Raw genomic sequence first — 18,496 nt, 5'->3', positions numbered from 1 at the left:
CCTTTTGAAAGTTTTGGCTTTGAGTTCAGTCTCTGTATGGAAGAAGTTCCAATAGCATGTCACTTGTATTAGAGAAAAATTTGAATACAAACTTAGATTCAGTAGACTATTAAGTTAAAATGTGGTTGTAGAGCTCTGTTAATCAACAGCTATTTTTGGTTTTTTTAGAGCTGCACCTAATTTAGTCAGAGGCAGGTTGTTTGATAAGTGAATCTTTCTGACAGCTAATAAACGATGTGTAAGTGACAAATTCCAATTTTTGTCACCAAGATCTGAAAGTAGCAAGGTGAAAAATATGTCTACGACAAATTTTGCAATCTTCTGAAAGCTTAAAGTATTTAAAAGGTCTATCATATCATATCATCAAATCTTGTATCTTCTTACTTAATTGTGTGATAAAAAGTAATTGTACAATCTGGAACTTATACTATGCTTGCTTTGGTTTTAATATAATGTCACCATGCAAACAAACAACCCAGTCTGCTTGATATGCTTATGATACTCATTCACTGAAATGACAATAGAAGGGGAAAAAAAGTTACTAAATACTGCAGAGGTTAGTTCAGTTATAAAATCGTTCTTAAATGTTAAAACAAAATGTCTTTTGTGATGTTTTAGTTCAGCTTTTTTAGTAAGGTAAATCACTAACAGATTTGACAAGTTTGAACTTTAAAGTAGTCAAGGTCTTAAAGATCGGAGGAAAGATGCACACTGTACTTTGCATGTTTCCTTATTTTAGAATGGAACTTTAACAAAGCTGATACTAACCTACAGGAATGGTGTTGTCTAGAATGTGCAAATTTTATCAGCCTGTTACAGTAAGATTTAAATAGTGAAATGTGCCAGTTCAGTGGATTAAACAGAAAATTTCAGTTTTTCTTAAAGAGGAGTATTCCATTGCTTTAACTGGCTTTGGATTTCTAGGTGGCAGAAAGAGGAGCATTCCCTTCAGGCGTCAGCGCATGCAGATAGACCAGCCTGTCCCTCCATCAGGTGTTAATGCCTATCCAGTTCCTCAGCCAGAGGACCCTTATATTGCAGACCTTCTTCAGGTGGCTGATAACAGGTAATCTAAAGAACCTGCACATTTTGAAATATAGGTGTTAAATATCTCCAGATATTTTCAAACCCCCTTTCAATTTTTCCTGAAGCAAAATGGTATTTCATGGTATTTTAAGAGCACTATAGTTCTTAAATAGGATTTTGCTCAGTGAGTAACAGTGCCTGTGACAAAGTTGCAATGGATATTTGATACACTGCTTGTTCCTTTAAAGGATGTATTTTAATTTTTCTATACTGACTTTACAGTTTTTACAATTTTTATTTGGGTGTTCTGGAAGAAAGGTAGTTTGTTTGTTTTCCACGTGAGTAAAACAATTTTTCCTATTTAGTTTAGATGACTAAAATATTCTTAATTTTTATAATGCTATTTTTATCTTGGAAAGCTGTGTTATGAAAGGTTCAAGTCAATACGTTTTTCTTATTTAGATTATATCTGTAGAGAGTTTACATGGCAAGGTGCTGGCAGCAGGGGGACTGCACTGTTGACGGCTCTAAGACCAGTGGCTACCCTGTTCTGAACACATCCAGTTCCAACTGGCTTTGGAACAGACCCACCATGAGTTGCAGTTGAGCCCAGCAGCCAAGCTGATGGCTCTGCTGTGAAAATGTATTCAAGAAAGGGTAAAAATGTCAATGCTGCACAGCAGCAGTGAGAGGGAGGATTAAGAAAATTATGGGAGAAACCACTCTCATGTATCCTTCATGGACACCAAGGTCAGTGAAGAAAGAGTGGGAGGAGGTGCTTTATACACTTGGAGCAGTATATGGATTCCCCTGCAGTCCATGAAGAAGATCCTGGTCTGTGCAGCCTGTGGAGTGCATCACATTAGATATCCACACTGCATCCCATGGAGGACCCCATGCCTGGAGCAGGTGGATATGCTCTGAAGGAAGGTGCAGCTTGTGGAACAGACTCCTGGCAGGACCTGCAGTTCCTGGAGAGGAAGCCCATCCAGAAGCAGCAGCCCATGAGGGACACAAACTGTTCTGAAGGACTGCACTACTTGGAGATGACTGATGCTGGAGCAGTTACTGAAGGACTGTGTCCCACCAGAGGCACACTGTGCTGCAACAGGGGAACAGTGGAAGGAGGAAGGAGGAGCAAAGCTCAAGTGTTATGAACTGATGGCAGCTCCCACACCCTATCCCTTGCTGCACCACTTGGGGTAGAGGAGAGGTATAAGAGTTAGAAATGAAGCAGTGACGCAGGGTTTGGAAAAAAGGGTGAAAGGTGGCTTAATTTATATTTGTTTCTTACCATCCTGCTCTAATTTTTTGTCACTTAGGAATAATCTTCCTCAAGCTGAGTCTATGTTGCTCATGACAGTAATTAGTAAATGATCTCCCTGTCTTTATCTTAATCCATGAGCTTTTTCATCTTATTTTCTCCCCTATCCTGTGTAAGAAGGGCAATGAGAGAGCAGCTGAGTGGGGGTCTGGCAGCCTGCCAAGATCAGCTTGCTACAATATCTCAAACAGTGTCTTCTGCATAAATATTGTATATGAAAAAAACTTTATTTGTGAAATTTTTACATTCAGGAGCAAAGAAAATATACTAATATTGAGCTGTTGTGTATCTATGATTCTTCCATGAATCCACATAAACAGTATATTGCTACATTTCAGAATTCATGAACTTCAGTCAGAAGTAACAGAACTACAGGAAAAACTGGAGATATCTGAACGTGGAATGAAAAATTATAGCAAACAGGTATGTTTACAGATTTTTTAAATTATTATTTGTTGTACTAGCCATTGCAATGGTTATAATTTGTATTTTAGCTTCAGTGGAAAAGCATTGTAGGGTTTGTGAAAGACATTTATTCTAAGCTGCTTATATTGAGCTATTTCTGTCCTCTGCTTTCAGACAGCAGCAATGATAAAATACTCACCTGCTGCCCTTGCTGATATAATTTATGAGTTAAAATTACTTAAAATAAGCTAAAATTTATGATCACGTGTATAATTTGTGTAAATCTAGGGTTTTTTAGTACAGAAACATCAGCTGGTCCAAAGCAGTAATTTGATTTACAGGCATCTAATTTTTTAAATGTTTGGACAGATTATGTTTTTATTTTTAATTTTTGAAAGTTAATTTATTAGCAATAGATTTGACATTATTTTAATTATAGTGGGTTGATAAGATAATGTATATTTTAAGAGGGCATGCCTCAATTTTCCATATACTGTATCTTCCAGTATCTGAGGTTTTTGTGGACATTGTTCTTACTTTGTTTTTGTTGTTCATATCTTGGATATCCTTTTCCAGTACTCCTTGTTTTCAAGTGGCTGCAATAGTCACTAAATTAGCTGATTTAAAAGCTTTTTCTCTAGATTTAAATACTCGTCTTGGATGGCTGATTTGCAGTTTACTGCAATGTAACTGAAAATTGTTGGTTTCTCTTCAAGAAAACAATGTAGCAGGAGTTTTTGTCAGGTGGTTTTGTTCCACAAAATCTGTTTTATTATTTCTTTTTTTCAAAGAAGTAACTTTTTTTTTTCAGAAAAATCCAGAGTTAGAAAAAAAAGGGCAAGATAAGTATTTCATTATTAGGTGCATATCTTTTTACTGACTGTTATATAGGTGTTTATTTGAACAAAGGTTCCATTTAATGGTATGGAATAATAAATAATTTTTTTTTCTCTTCAAAGGTTGAGCTAAGAGACAAAGAAATAGAGCGCCTGATGCTAGCACTGGATGGTGGACGTTCTCATGAGGTTCTCTCTCTGGAATCAAGCAGTAGAAGTAATGAGAAGCTTATTGCCCACTTGAATTTGCAGGTAATGGATTTATTACTGTTGTTTAGTTAAAACTAAAAATATTAAAAATTAAAAAAAATACACAACTTTTAGCACTCTAAAAAAGAATCACTACTAGATATAAATTTGATCAATTTAACTTACTTTGCTTTTTTAGGTGGCAGTGTTTCTCATCTGAGGAAATTTCATGTGTTTTAAAAACCTATTAGAATGGTTTTGGTAAATAATTTGATAAATTCACATCTGTACATAGTAGTGTTAATCTGAGAGTATTCAGAAAATGTCTGTGTGATACACTGTTTTTACCAAGTTTGAAAATACTGGATTTTTTTCCCCCCTGTACATAACATTTCTGTTTTCAGAACTAACAGTGGTAGATGTACTTATGATAAGGAGGAGTCCTGCAGATAATCTCATCATATAGAGGAGAATCTTGTTCACTTAATTCAAATGGTCCCCACCTGTATTCCAACGCAGACCTGCAAGGAAAGAATAAGTTTAGGATGAAAATTTATGATACGATTTAAAGTTTGTGTTTACTTTGCATACTAGCATGCATTCAATAGTGATCTCAGAACAAGGATTTTAAAAAAATAATGCAAGACTGGTTTACTACAGATCAAGTCAAGTACAGATCAATCCCATCTCTGGATTTATACCACCAATTCCCTGTTTTTCCCAGCTGATTTAGTGCTTTTGTATAGTGATTGCACATGATGTACAGTGGCATCAGAGACACGTTGCAGTTTATTAGCTTAGATTCAGTGCTGCAAAGATACAGAATGAGCTCTCACTTGGAAGCAGTACAGCTGTGTTCAGTGATCCTGAATTAGCAAGTCATGCTTGAATACAAATTATTGTACAGACAGAGTGTGCCCAGAGCTGTATAAAACTGGTTTGGGGCCACAAAGACTATTGGCTGAGGCTCAGTGCCAATATACCACTTCTATTGTCTGACAATAAATGGAGGGATATCTCTATAGTATGCATGACTATGAGAGGGCTCAGACTGTCTTCTGTGTCTACAATAGCACTTATTTCTGGAGTTTTGAGGAAAGCTGTGTGGAGGTAGAAGTAGAGCAACCTCTGTTATCTTGAATCTTTCAAGACACTCCAGGCTTCCGTATTCCTGGGTAGTGTAACTTGCCTTTTATTACTACTCTGCATCCTGCCTCTCTTCCATTTACTCTTAAGGAAAGGTTTACTGGGAAAAACAAGGTCTGTAGAACAGGATTTCTTAAGATGATGTATTTAAGGTACTAAGGTATTTTGAGGGAAAGATAGGTTTTGAGAATCTGATCTATGAAGCATCACTTTCATAAAGGAGTAACAGTGAGACTAAGTCTAGCAAATATATTACAAAGATGGAGAGAAAGATGTGTTCTCCTGTCCTGTTGAAGTTAGGGAAACTTTTGAGTACTCTGGGTCTACTGAACTGATGCCTGAGACTGGTTTCTATACAGGTTGCAGCTTTTTAGTAATTTGTTCTTAGAATAAACTTCATGTTCTGGAATCTAGATAAAGAAAAGTGTAGTAATTAATACCTTCATCTTCCACCTTTGAAAATTACAATTTTTTGTGTTGATAAGCATTAAGTTCTAAAATTAGAAAGATTGCCATTTTTAACAGGATGTCTCTTATATAAAAATACTCTATTTCAGAAGATTGAGAGGAACTTTTACTACCTAGTTTAACAATACAGATTCATGGTAAATAATGTTCTAATGAAAAATATCTTCCAGGTTGAATATCTTCAGCAAACGAATAAACAACTTGAAAATCGCATTCAAGACCTCCTGGACACGAAACAAAATGTAACTAGTGAGGTAGTGGATTTAAGCAATAAAAATGAAGAACTGTGTCAAGAACTGAATGAAATAGACCACTTGGCACAGCAGTTGGAAAGACATAAGGAAATAGTGCTTGAGACTGCAGATAAGGAAATAGAAGAAGCAAAGGTAATCAGTGAAGTATTACGTTGTGGAGGATCTACTCAGCTCTTAGATGCCTTTGTATCTTAATTCCAACTGCAACAAATGGCCTACTTGCTTGTAATGGAAGATTAAAAAGATATTTTTTCCATCTTAATATTATACAGCATTTCTCACTAAAAGATCATTAATCACAGCAATGTTGTCTCTACCATATTAGGTGAAAGGATTTAGTTAGGAAGCAATCTGCCTTCCTTCTTCTGTTAGTATAGTATGAAATAAAATTCTGAGATTCTTAAAATTATTGATAGGTAATAGATATTTGCAACAGTGATGTGAGTGATGGGAGGGTTTTTTTGTATGAGGAGTCATGTGGTGATTTATTTAATTGTTGTCTTCCAAAAGAACATTGGTGTGTACACCACAAATGTTTTGTCCTTTCAGTTTGTAGGAACAAATTATACTTTATTGCTTACAAAACTAGCCTGTTTCCTTAATTTTTTTGTAACAAATGAATTGTTGTCATTTTGAATATGTAACTTTTAACATAGATTAATTTTTGTTCATAGAAAGAAATTGAAAGAAAACACAGTGAAATACAGGATCTTGAAGAAACAATAACTAGGCTTAAATCAGTAAGTTAAAAAACTTTCAGTTCCTGTCTGTAACATTTTTATGATGCTGTCATCCCCATGATTCTTTCATTTATTAAAAAAGTTAACAATCAGCAAGAGAATTTTTATAGTACCCCAAAATTATATTGAGATAAACAATTAATGAATTAATTAAATAAATAAGCTACATAATACTGTTGCAAAAATAAAGTGAAAGAAACCTCTGCAGACAAGTATGGTTGGCTATGCTTTTATTGTACATTTCCTCATTTCTGCTATCTGAAATTGTAATTTCCATGACATTAACCATTCTTCCCACAGAGGAGTTATGGCATCCTATAGGATTTTCTTCATTTAGAAACTTTTTCTCATAGTCAATGTATTAATAATGATGCAATACTTGTCTCACTCTGAAATAAAGCATATAAAAACCATCAGTATTACTAATTCTTTGAAGACCAGTCTCTTTCCAGCATATAGGAAGTTGTATAATAACTGAGACCAGTGTTTTCTTTTAGTATTTCTAGTAAACTTCCATATACCAAAATACTTAATTATCAGGGAACCAGACATGCCAAATAGCATCCAGTTAACTACAGGATTGGGTTGACCCAAGGTGCCATAGTGTGATGTACTTTTAACACCAAGAGTGTCATTAAATGTTATTGAAAATTATTTCTTGCATTAGTTACTATCTTTTTCCATGTTTGTACCCCACTATCCTCTGGTTAGTTTCTTGAATTAAACAAGTGTTAATCTTGCTTGTTTTGTTACTGATTGCAAAGCATGTCAAAAGTAATCATTACTTTGATGTAATAAAAAGTAGTATAAAAACAATGATGGTCTACAACAAATGTTAAAGCATAAAACATCCAGGTTAACAGAAGTAAGCAGTGTTGAGTATCAAAAGTTTAACAAAATGTTGAATGTTTTTCCTTAGTGTCTCTATTGGCGCTTCTAATTTTTGTAATAACACTTGTTACTTCAGGACTTGTGCTCATGTCGTAGGGAGAATGAGAAACTGAGTGAAGAGCTCTGTGGAAAAGTGGATGATAAAGAGAATCTTGAAGTATTGTTGAACCAGCTCACACAAGAGAAACAAAGGCTCACAGAAAAAACAGAAAACCTAGAAACAAAAGGTAAATCATCAAATGTAGGTTCCTGTGAATTAACTTCCTAACAATTTTGAAATAGAAAACCTTACCTAGTTAAGATACAGTTAATAATACTAGAAGGCTTGGTATATGGTAATTAATCTTCAGTCAGAATTGAAGTGATTTTTGTCGTGGTAGTGTATTTTTATTTTGTATGTGAGTACTGAAAGTGGAGCTTTTTTTGTAATCCCACAGGACATCCTAATACTTTTGCTATGGCAGTTTCATACAAAATCACTTATTTTGTCCCAATTGCTTTTATTCTCTGTCTTTCGGAGTGAGTGAATTCAAACTGTTTATTGAGCTTTATTCAGCTGAGTCTTGGAAACCTCCAGAAATGGAGAAGCCACATTCCTAAGCAGCCCATTCCAGTATTAGTTTATCCTCAGAGTAAAAAACAATTTCCTTGTATTACTTATAATTGCCTATAGCAATTAATCATTATTGTACCTTGCTTACCTGCTGTGCACCTCTCTCAGGTTCTCTCATTATCTTTCTGGTAGTACAGGGGACAAAACTGCACATAATATTATAAATGTGATCTAATGAGTGCTAGGTAAAGAGGAATAATCACGTCCTCAGTCTGTCTCTCTGTTGGTACGGCCCAATACGCTCTTAGGCCTCTCTAGGTTCCAAAGCATGCAACTCATTGAAGTTTAGCCTGCTGTCAATGAGGACTTCTACATCCTTTTTCAGCAGATTTGCTGCTCAGGTGGTTGCTGGGACATAGTCCAACCTAGATGCAAATCTCTTTGTGGAAATTCATTAGATTGCTATCCAGTTTTTATTTCCTTTTTTTTTTTCTTTTTTTTTTTTTTTTTTCAGAAAGAGACCTTGTCCTAGAGATAGAAAGAATGAGATTAGAGTATGGTATAGCCCTAGGAGACAAATCTCCATCTCGTCTTGATGCTTTTGTGAAGACTTTAGAAGATGACAGAGATTATTATAAGCGAGAACTGGAATATCTTCAGAAAATGATAAAACGAAGGCCAAGCCCAAGTCATCGGACTCCAGAGAAGGTGAAGTTCCTGCTATCAAGACAAGCTTAAAAAACAGAGCTTTTAGGATTAAGCTTAAGATTAAGCTTTTAAGAGTTTAAGATAAGCTCTATTTAAGCTCTTAAATAGAGCTTTCTTATTTAAAAAATAGAGCTTTTAAGAATCTATGAAATATTTTTTCAATTTCAGTATCAGTAAATTACTGTAATGGATATTTAAATTACATTCTTAACATAAGAAATTAACTGAAACTCCAGTGAACTTGTATTTTATTGTCCTATCCACACTTTATGGTAATATATCTTAATTAATGATAATTTGTTTGAAATAAATAGAGCTAGATGATAAATAGAAAAAGGTTGAAATCTTATTGCTAGCTGTCATGCTTTTTCTCCTTAATATTTAGTTCTTACTCTTTAAATTATACCAATGCCAGGCTTATTGATAGAATCATAGAATGGTTTGGTTTGGAAGGCACCTTAAAGATCATCTAGTTCCAACTCCCAAGCCATGTGCAGGTTGCTCAAAAGTCCCATCCAGTCCCCCCTGAACACTTCCAGGAGTGGAGGCATCCACACCTTCCCTGGGCAACATGTTCCAGTGTCTCACCACCTATTAAATGTATTATGTATGTATTTTCATATCTTACTAATAGTCTTAGATTTTTTTTTATAAGTAATTGAAATATTTTAATTAATATATCTTAGCATAAATTGTATTAATCACTTTGCAGATTGAAGATCTGAGATTCATCACCAGAGAAAGAGATGAGCTACGATCCATGTTAGACAGATTTGAAAAACACATGATAGAAATTCAATCCAATGTCAAATTATTGACTGCAGAAAGAGATAGATTAAATGTTCTTTATGAGCAGGTAGGATTATTATTTATTACTGGTTAATACACTAATTTTGGAATACATAATTTTATTAACTTCGAAGTCATTAGAACTTAATGTACTGGACATCAGAAATGAGAGAGATAAGGGAAAAAAATCTATAGTATGCATGGGAAAGTTGGGTAAGGAATAGAGGCTAGAAAGCAAGGAAGAAGTAGTATAACTGATAAGAGTGAATTTAGGCTATACTTAAAACAGTGAAAGGATGAGGAAGTATGTTGGCAACTTATTATGCTGCTGTGTGATGTGGGGAATACGTTTTAGTTATCTAGGGAAAAATAAGATTATAATATCACTTCTATTGTAATAACACATTGAAACCTTTTTTTTTGTCAGTGAATACACTGTATTAATTGCAATCCACATATGCTAACAAATGATAATCTTTTAAAGTCTCAGACTGAACTGAACAGGGTGAGAAGAGAAGCAAAACATAGTTTAGTTTCTCAAAGTCATGTGGAAGAAGAAAGAGACATTGCACTTGCTGACTTCAGAAGGCTAATGGCAGAAAAAGAAAGCCTCAGAGAAAAATTAAAGGTGAGCTTTTACAGCTTCATTACTTACAGTGAGCTGACATATAGGTAAGGCTTATACAATAGTGCCATGTGTGTGTCTGGCTGTCCGTTTGCCTTTTAAATAACTTTTGAACTGATCTGATTTCAAACTCACTTCAGTGGGCTTAATGAATTCTCTGAATTATCCTTGTAAACTCAGCTCCTAGGTGGGGACAGAGGGAGAACATGCTTTGAGTGTCTGAGGGCAAGCATGGCATCACCTTGTGTGAAGAACCTAGATATGAAGCCCCAGCCACAGAATATTTGTGTATGCACTACTTCAAAGATCCTTGTGTTCTTATCCCACAAACTGGGGACTACATGGACTTTTCCATATTAACTAATCTATAGGTGCACTTTGTAGCAGAGTAGATTTTAAAAGGCATATAGCTAAACCATCAAATTTGAATTCATAGCAATACAAGTTTCATTATTTTTAGCTTTTAAAGTATTATTTGTTAATGCAATAATTTTCCTGTTACACTGTCCTTGTGATGTCTGGTGTTAATGTACGTTATTATCTTAATTGGTTGTAGTCAACAGTGTATAATTCCAGGGAGATTTCCCTTACTTCTTTTTTTTGATCATTAATATAATATATACAGGATTTTAAAGCATCCTGAACATTCAGAAATTTGAAATAATGTTATTGGACCAATCCAAAGACATAAGTTTGACTGTACACTGAATGTTTCCATAGTTTATGTACTACCACAAAATAGAGAACTGTAGTGTATCTGAATGCAGTAACTCTGACCTCTGTGCTTAAAGCATGTGCATGCACTGGAATAGTTGTGTTTTGAGCTCCATCCTTCTTGTTGGTGAGCAGCATCCTTTTGTATGTGTGACACTTTGGTATACAGCACTAAAACACTTATCTCAGGCATTTCTAACAAGCTTGAGAGTCTGTTAAATAATGTTGCTGCAATTATGCACTGAAGTCAGAGTACAGACAAATAATTTAAATACAAAAGTCTTCTTAGACTAGGAGAAAGACCAGTTAGCTTTGTAATCTGTCTTGCATTTCATATTAGTGATCATTTCATATTAGTGATCATTTTATAGCAGTGGTAATTTCATAAATTAATTTCAAACAGTTTAGGACAATAAGCTATACATGCTTGCAACCTTTCATATTGCCCTGTAGCTCCCTAATCGTTCTGCAACAACTCAAATATTAATTTGATTGGCACCAAATATAAATATACTTTTTCTTTAAAAAAAAAAAAACAACAAGAAACCCATAGTCAGTGGTATTATATTGAACTACAGTGGTGTATTTTCAGCTAGTGTCCTGTAGCTTGAGAGAGTTTTTCATTTAGTCATTCATCTAAGAATATAAAGCAGCTTTCTTAAACATTAAGCTTAAATTTCTATAGTTAAATCTAAAAATGTGTATCTTATTACATGTAATTTTATATTTCTATCTAAGATTCAGGAAGAAGTGGCTAACCTTGAAAAATTGAAGATGCAGCATGATATGTCAGAATTGGAGAATAATATTCAAGGAGTAAGTGCATTTTGGGGAATTACTCTTTTATTACTTCTAAGATAGAATAGATGTTTCAAGTAATGAATTTTGCTGTCTGGTATCAACTTAAATTTATTTAAGAGCCAAGTTGTTCTAGCTTTCTACAATATTAACATGTTTGGTTATTTTTTTTAAATTGCAGTTTGAGATGGAAAGGTGTGAACTGAAGACTACAGTCTGCATCCTGAAAGAGAGAATAAACTCTTTGGAAAATGAATTAAGATTAAAGTCCAGTAAACTTGCCCAGACATCTGATGATTCTTCTCAATTTAAAACTGAGATTTGCTCACTTCAGTAAGTCTGATAAAAAATTCAGTGGTCTTTCACAGATGCTGACGTAATTTTGTTTGTTCTATGACTCTATAGCAGACTTGAATTTCTGTTAAAGACCATAGAGTATATTCAAAATCACTTGGTACTGCTTTTGTCTTAAGAAAAAGTAAATGTGAATAAGCAAAATGTTGTGGCTTTTCTCATCAAGATCCTGCTGGACTTGTTTGATATTCTGATAATTTTTATGGCTGATTGTAAATGAAAGTTTCTCTCCCTTTAGAGTTGTTTCCTCTAATAACCATGTTGTCTGCTTATGAATGTAGCAAACCAGAAATTTTCTAGAAGGATTTCCAAACACTGTTTGTTCAGAAAACAAATGCCTTTGCAAACTGGAGCAGTGGGACCAAATTTTTCAAATATTAAGGAGCCATCTGTACTACTGAAAATTTTATGCCAAACGTTAGGCATTGGATCAGGATAACCTCAAGCACAATTACAGGATGGGTAAAGAATGGACTGACAGTAACTCTGAGGAGAGGAGCTGGGAGTGCTGGTTGATGACAAGCTCAGCTTGAGACAGAAATATGCTCTTGCAGGCCAGAAAGCCAACTCTGGGCAGCATCAAAAGTGTGGCCAGCAGGTCAAGAGAGGTGGCTCTCCCCCATTCCTCTGCTTTTATGAGACCTCACCTGGAGTGTTGTGTACCAGTTCTGTAGTTCCCAACACAAAAAGGACTTGAAACTGTTGGAGCAAGTCCAGAGGATGGCCACGAAGATGATCAGAGGGCTGGAGCACCTCTCCTGTGAGGATAGGCTGAGAAAGTTGGGGTTGTTCAGCCTGGAGAAGAAAGGCTTTAGGGAGACCTTACAGGGATCTTCCAGTACCTGAAGGGGGCCTACAGAGAAGCTGGGGAGGGACTTTTTACAAGGTCATGTAATGACAGGAAAAGGGGTAATGGCTGTGTAGTGGAAAAAGGTAGATTTAGGTTAGGCACTAGGAAAAAGTCTTTAGTGTGAGGGTGGTGAGATACTGAAGCAAGTCTCCTAAGGAAGCTCCAGATGTCCCATCCCTAGAAGTGTTCAGCATCAGGTTGGATGGGGCTTTGAGCAACCTGGTCTAGTGGTAGGTGCCCCTATGGGCACCTAGTTGGAACTAGGTGATCTTTGAGGTCCCTTCCAACTGAAAACCTTTTATGATTCTATGATATTATTAAAAAAAACAAAGGAGATGAGAAGGTCTACAGTAATTTCAGCATTTGGTTCTAATTTGCTTTGTGGCAATTTGTTAGAGCTGTGTTGAGTCCTTACTCCCCTTATTTTTTCTTTCGAAAGTTTCACTCTAAACTCTTCATCTGCAGACATGCTCTATTCTAGAATGGTGGGTTTTTTAAAAAATTAAAAGCTTCTCCAGCTTTTGTGAGGTCTTGTTTCAGAGAGACTTATTTTGTGACCTGTTTTGTAAATGATCCATTTAATTACTTTGGGGTTTCCTTTTGCCATTTTTAATGTTCCCTAGGTCACTGATATTTCTTGCTAAGCAGAACAACTATGTAGGTAGAAGGTTTCATATATCTTTCAGGTTGTGTATTTCTTAAAAGTAGGATCAGAACTGTAGCTGTCAATTTGGTTGCTGCTTAAAATGTGGTATGGGCTGATAGCCACTACTATCAGCTACAAATCAAAATCTTTGTAAAGTGAAGAGTCAAAAGACACAAGTAAGGAGAGTTGCTTGATGAAGAGTAACAAATCAGAGGAAGTGAATGTTTCAGATTATCATGGTAGTTCCACTGAGGTTCCATTGTTCTGTTTTGCAATGGTGTGGAGGTAGAATTGCTGCAGGGATCCAAAGCTGGTCTCAGCAGTCAAAGTAGTCTCTCTCCAAGAGAGGGAGGGAGAGGACTGGTTAGTATGACACAACCCTGTCATAAGGTTACTTGGGAACTGTTCCAGGACTTCAAGCAGCTTAAGAGCTGTAAGTTGATGACCCCGAATAGGTCCCACACTTTTTTCAAATGTATACTGATTTTCCAGGCTCTTAAATGACCAACTCCAGAGGTCTGTTGAAGATTTACAGCGCCAGTTGTCCCTCAAAAAGGATGAACTACAGTCAGCTCAAGAAGAAATTTTAAAGCTAGAGGAGAAAATAGGTAACCACTAGTTATTTTTATGCTTGTTTTCTCTTTTTAAAATGGAAATTACTTACTGTTTTTTTATAGATAGGTTAAACCAGAGGAGCACTTCACAAGAGGAAGCAGTCAATATGCTTAGAAGTACTATTACTGTTTTGGACAAAGAAAAGGATAGCCTTCAAGAAACTGTAGATGAAAAAACAGAAAGAATTGCATGCTTAGATGACAACTTAGCCAACAAGGTATGTGCAGTGAACTTACTACTGTGCTGTCTGTGTTTAGTATTTTAAAGCTGTTACATTTTAGGGATACAATTTGCCTCCATAACAAAGTCTGTGCTGTATCTCCAGGCATCACATAAACATTATGTTTGGACCTAAACAATGCAAGGAGTCATTTGCTAACTCAGTAGCATTTGATTTATGATTGTTAGTATGTTAGCTAAACATGCCAATTTTTGCATTTTGGACTTGGACATATTTGTTAAGCTATAAGGTAACAGAAGGTAGCCTGAGGTAACAGAAACTGTTGCTGTTTTCCATCATTTTTGGTGACAAGACAATCCCTTCTCAGTAAAGGAAAGAAGCTTGGAATTCAAATGTGCAAAGATGCAATTATTTATTGGTGGAGGGCTAAAATAAAGGTTTACATTTAAAGTTCTTTAACTTGAAATATTTTCTTATATTGCATTATAATAGTACCTAATACAACCTTTGTTTTTTGTAGGAAAAAACGATTTCTCATTTACGTCTAACTCTCTCTGAGCTGGAGTCCTCAAAAGAGTAAGTAAAGCCTAGGATGTCTTCTTCAGTGATTTTTTTTTTTTTTGTCTAGTCATTTTAAAGTGAAAGTAGATGGCTATTTCAGTTATTTTGGTGAAATGGAGTTAATTCTGTTTAAGTTGTATTGAGGAGCATAATGTGTTGAGAAAGATGTACACAACTTTTGAGGATATTTCCCCTGCAATTATATTGCAGGCTGCTAAGATACTGTTAGGACAGCCATTATCAATTATTTATCTATATTAATTTTCCTAAATTGGTATCATTTCTTAATTCTCAGTTAAGAAATAGTTTTTAGAATTCCAAGTACTCCCCTAGATACTATTAGACTGACCCAGGTAAAACCCCGAGCTGAACTCTGATGATTGGTAAACTATTCCAGCTTAAGCTACCAGTACAGCTTTAATTAAAATATATTTATGTAGGTTTTAACTGGGCTCCATCTGAGCTTCTTGTCTCTTTTTAATCATGACTTTTAAAACTATAGAAAAAACTTAATGCAAAAGTATTATATTGCATCTTATATTACATATTTATATTTCTGATTTTTTTGTTTAATCTCTTCCTTACACTTCTGATTGGTGTCTTTCAAATAAGCTGTCTTCTTCCTTATAGTTTTTAAAATATCCAATGGCTAAGGTACTGTAACCACTACTAAACACAGATAAAGATAAATTTTTTGCCTAACAAGATACATCTTACCAGTTACATCTTCAAGGTTGAAGATTAATTCTATTTTATTTATGTTTACTGACATTTTACATGCTTAGCTTATGTTTGTTTAGATTCAGTTCATCAGCCTTCAGAGAGCAGTATCTACCTTTTTTTTTAAAGAAGAAAACCAAAAGCTTTTGCATATCCAAAATCCATGTCTGATAATTTTCAGCAGTATGTGCTATAGTATAAGAAGGGACAACTTAAATAAGATTTTCACTTGCTAGCCAGATGAAGGACATGCTGAGCAACAGAGACCGTGAGCTAGAGAGCTTACACCGCCAGCTTGATACATCCCACATGGAGCTTGCAGAAACAGGAAGAGTAAAGGAAATGGCTCTGAAAGAAAACAGACGATTGCAAGATGACCTGGCTACAATGGCCAGAGAAAATCAGGTATGAAGGCAGTACGTAATACTGAAGTATTAAACTATTTACTGCTTGTTTAGTGATGCATCGAAACTGCTATGTCTTCAATTTTGATTTGGTGTGTTTAATAATTGATATTTTTTTGAACACTGGGCTATTAAAAATAGCGGGGAAGAATTATAAAAGCAATTACTTTAGATACTTAAGCATGGTCAATACAGTGGGGAGAAATAAACAAGCTTTCAGTTTTGTCACCCTTCCTCAGATTAAAAAAAAGGCAAAATAAAACAAATCAAGAGCAGTATTGTTTATACTGGAATAAATTATGTCAATTGGTTATATTGTTGCTATTTGTTTGGTAAAAAATGGCTTTTATTTGTGGAACACAGATTATTGAGGGACAGGAAGAAACCACAAAAATGGGTACTGGGTTATTAGTCAGGTGAAAGCATGGAGGTTGTTAGCACATTTGAATTAATTCTGGTGCTTAGACATTCATTAGTTTCATTCATCTTGTTTTCAGGAAGTGTTGGATGTATTGAGTGAGGTATGCCACATTTTGAGATTAGAATGTTTTGGAATGTAGATTTTAATGTTTGTGTTTTGTGAACCTTGATAGTGGTGGTTGTAAAGAGGTATTGGCAGTTTTTTAAATTTCCAGTTCTGGCAGTTAGTTTCCATTCATGTGTGTTGGTCAGCAGGGACTTTGCATTTACTGATGTATGGGGAAAAGTCGATGTTTGGGGAGAAAATGTAATAGGGTTTAAAAGCTGAAAGACAGAGGGGTTGAAGAAAACTTACTTTCAAGGTATGATAGTCCTGAATAATAGTCTGAATTTGTTTCCTGATTTCAGAAATGGGTAAGGATGCACAGTCGATGGGAATAGGAAGGGTTCCCTTTCCATTGTGTCAAGGTTGTGTGGGGTTTTTAGATGGTGAATTCAAAGGTGCCATCTATTTCCCTGGAGAAATGTTCTTACTGGATTGTCTTTGCATTGGTAAGGTAGGTGTCATGGTGAGGTGGTGTCTTAGAGTTCAGATATAATTGCACCTTTTTCGTGCGTGTGTTTTGTTTTTTAGTGGAGATTCTGTTCAGGTACTATTTGCTTGCAGAGTTTTATGTCATGAATTTTTACTCCTATTAGTTGTATATGGTTTCATCTTCCCTTAGCTCTCTCCTAGTTTTGAGTCATGGCAAACCCACTTGCTAACAGCTAGCCAGTCAGTCACTTTAGGCCAAAAAGCAGGTGAGAAGTGAGTTATGAGTGCTGAGTTAGTTAACTCAGCAATCAACAGCAATCAACAAGTGTATTCATGGTTGGCTTTCAGGTTGGGAGGTAAACACTCCCTGTTAGCTATGGATAGCTAAATAAATTTCCTTGTAAAGTGTGTGCTGTAAAGTCACAACTTAAACTTATGTCGGTTACAGAATCAAAGTTGAAATAAAATCTTTAATGCCTTGAATTACTTATTTCTGTAGAGTATCCTTGAATATTTTATTGAGAGATAAGTTGTATAAAATTGACGGCATACGCTACATAAAATTTTTTCAAGACAGAAATAGTTGAGAGATTCAGTGAACTGAACTGTTTGGATTCTCATTATCATTAATATTATTATTGTGACATCTTCATCTTGAGATGTACTGCAGGGATCTGCAAGTTAAAGGAGCCACTGGTGTGTAAGGCTTATTCTTTCAAGAGCACAAGGGGCTTTATCCATTTGCACTCTTCTCAATCATCATTGCTTTATCTGTTCTTCCTTGGAATTCTCAGAGTCTTGGATCCATGGCTTGGAGAGCCTGAATTGCATCCAATCTTGTTAATCCCTCACATAGTCTGAGGCACAGAATTAGCTGGTTACTACTGACCAAAAGCCTTCCAGCTCCAAGTGCATGATGCAGATGTCTTTGTATAGTAGAATGTGTGTACGGACAATGTGTCCAGTGTTTTATAGGCTAAGGAACATTTTTATTTGGCTAAACATTAGGAAGACTACATAGAGAATATGTGAATGTGATTTAAAGAGCTAGCCCAGAATTTTGTTGTGAGTCATTATATTCAGTTTGCATGGCAAATGCAACTATTGCAGCTCAACATGACTCAGATGCCTTGAACAATTTTGATGATGAGATAAAAATGTTTGGTTTAATTCACTGTAAATGCCAACATTAAAAATAACCAAGGGGTTGTCAGCATTTATTTCAGTTCCCCTCAGTCAACCCAGTTGAGGCTGAAGCTAGAAGTACAATATAGCAAAGTGTTTTAAGTAAGTGATGTAGTACCCTGAATAATTCTTGCAAAACCTATGGTACAGTACATAGATATGTGGCTATATTACTGAAACAAGAGGTGCTTGTCACAGGTATCTAATAAGATGTAATAGTAGATATTACTATAATATGATGACTAAAGCTTTCCCAGTGTGCTTGGAAAGGCCACCAGACAAGCAGACTGATTTCAGCATGTGTTAGATAAGGGACACAATAAAAAGGCTGTTGTTAATTAATATTAATATACTTCAAAGAGACAAAGGGAAAGAAATAAGGCCATATGTTGTATTTTTCCTGCATTTGACAGTGGGAATAAGAGAAGATACTTGCCTTTTTTGCTATGTGTGCTAGAGGACCCAGAGAAAGGTGAAAGATGAACCTGAGAGGACCAGAGTTGACAGTTCCAACATATCAAATAAATACCATGGTGCATTTTTTGGTGTCCAAGCATGA

The 18,496-nt window shown here is 35.4% G+C and overlaps 1 protein-coding gene across 2 annotated transcripts in view; it reads left to right on the top strand.

Annotated features, from left to right (window-relative positions):
* CEP135 (centrosomal protein 135) overlaps positions 1-18,496 on the top strand; it is a 35,118-nt gene that overhangs the window by 6,453 nt on the left and 10,169 nt on the right. For both annotated transcript variants that reach the window (XM_071743487.1, XM_071743488.1), the window contains exons 6-20: positions 925-1,066; positions 2,689-2,773; positions 3,715-3,843; positions 5,565-5,780; positions 6,323-6,388; positions 7,356-7,506; positions 8,347-8,540; positions 9,253-9,396; positions 9,814-9,957; positions 11,407-11,484; positions 11,648-11,799; positions 13,809-13,924; positions 13,994-14,148; positions 14,633-14,688; positions 15,630-15,798. In XM_071743487.1, coding sequence (XP_071599588.1) covers positions 925-1,066; positions 2,689-2,773; positions 3,715-3,843; positions 5,565-5,780; positions 6,323-6,388; positions 7,356-7,506; positions 8,347-8,540; positions 9,253-9,396; positions 9,814-9,957; positions 11,407-11,484; positions 11,648-11,799; positions 13,809-13,924; positions 13,994-14,148; positions 14,633-14,688; positions 15,630-15,798 — 1,997 coding nt within the window. The remainder of the gene's footprint in view (positions 1-924; positions 1,067-2,688; positions 2,774-3,714; positions 3,844-5,564; positions 5,781-6,322; positions 6,389-7,355; positions 7,507-8,346; positions 8,541-9,252; positions 9,397-9,813; positions 9,958-11,406; positions 11,485-11,647; positions 11,800-13,808; positions 13,925-13,993; positions 14,149-14,632; positions 14,689-15,629; positions 15,799-18,496) is intronic.

Source organism: Heliangelus exortis, chromosome 4, assembly GCF_036169615.1.
Source record: "Heliangelus exortis chromosome 4, bHelExo1.hap1, whole genome shotgun sequence".
NCBI lineage: Eukaryota > Metazoa > Chordata > Aves > Apodiformes > Trochilidae > Heliangelus > Heliangelus exortis.
This window is presented reverse-complemented; position numbering and strand designations above follow the sequence as displayed.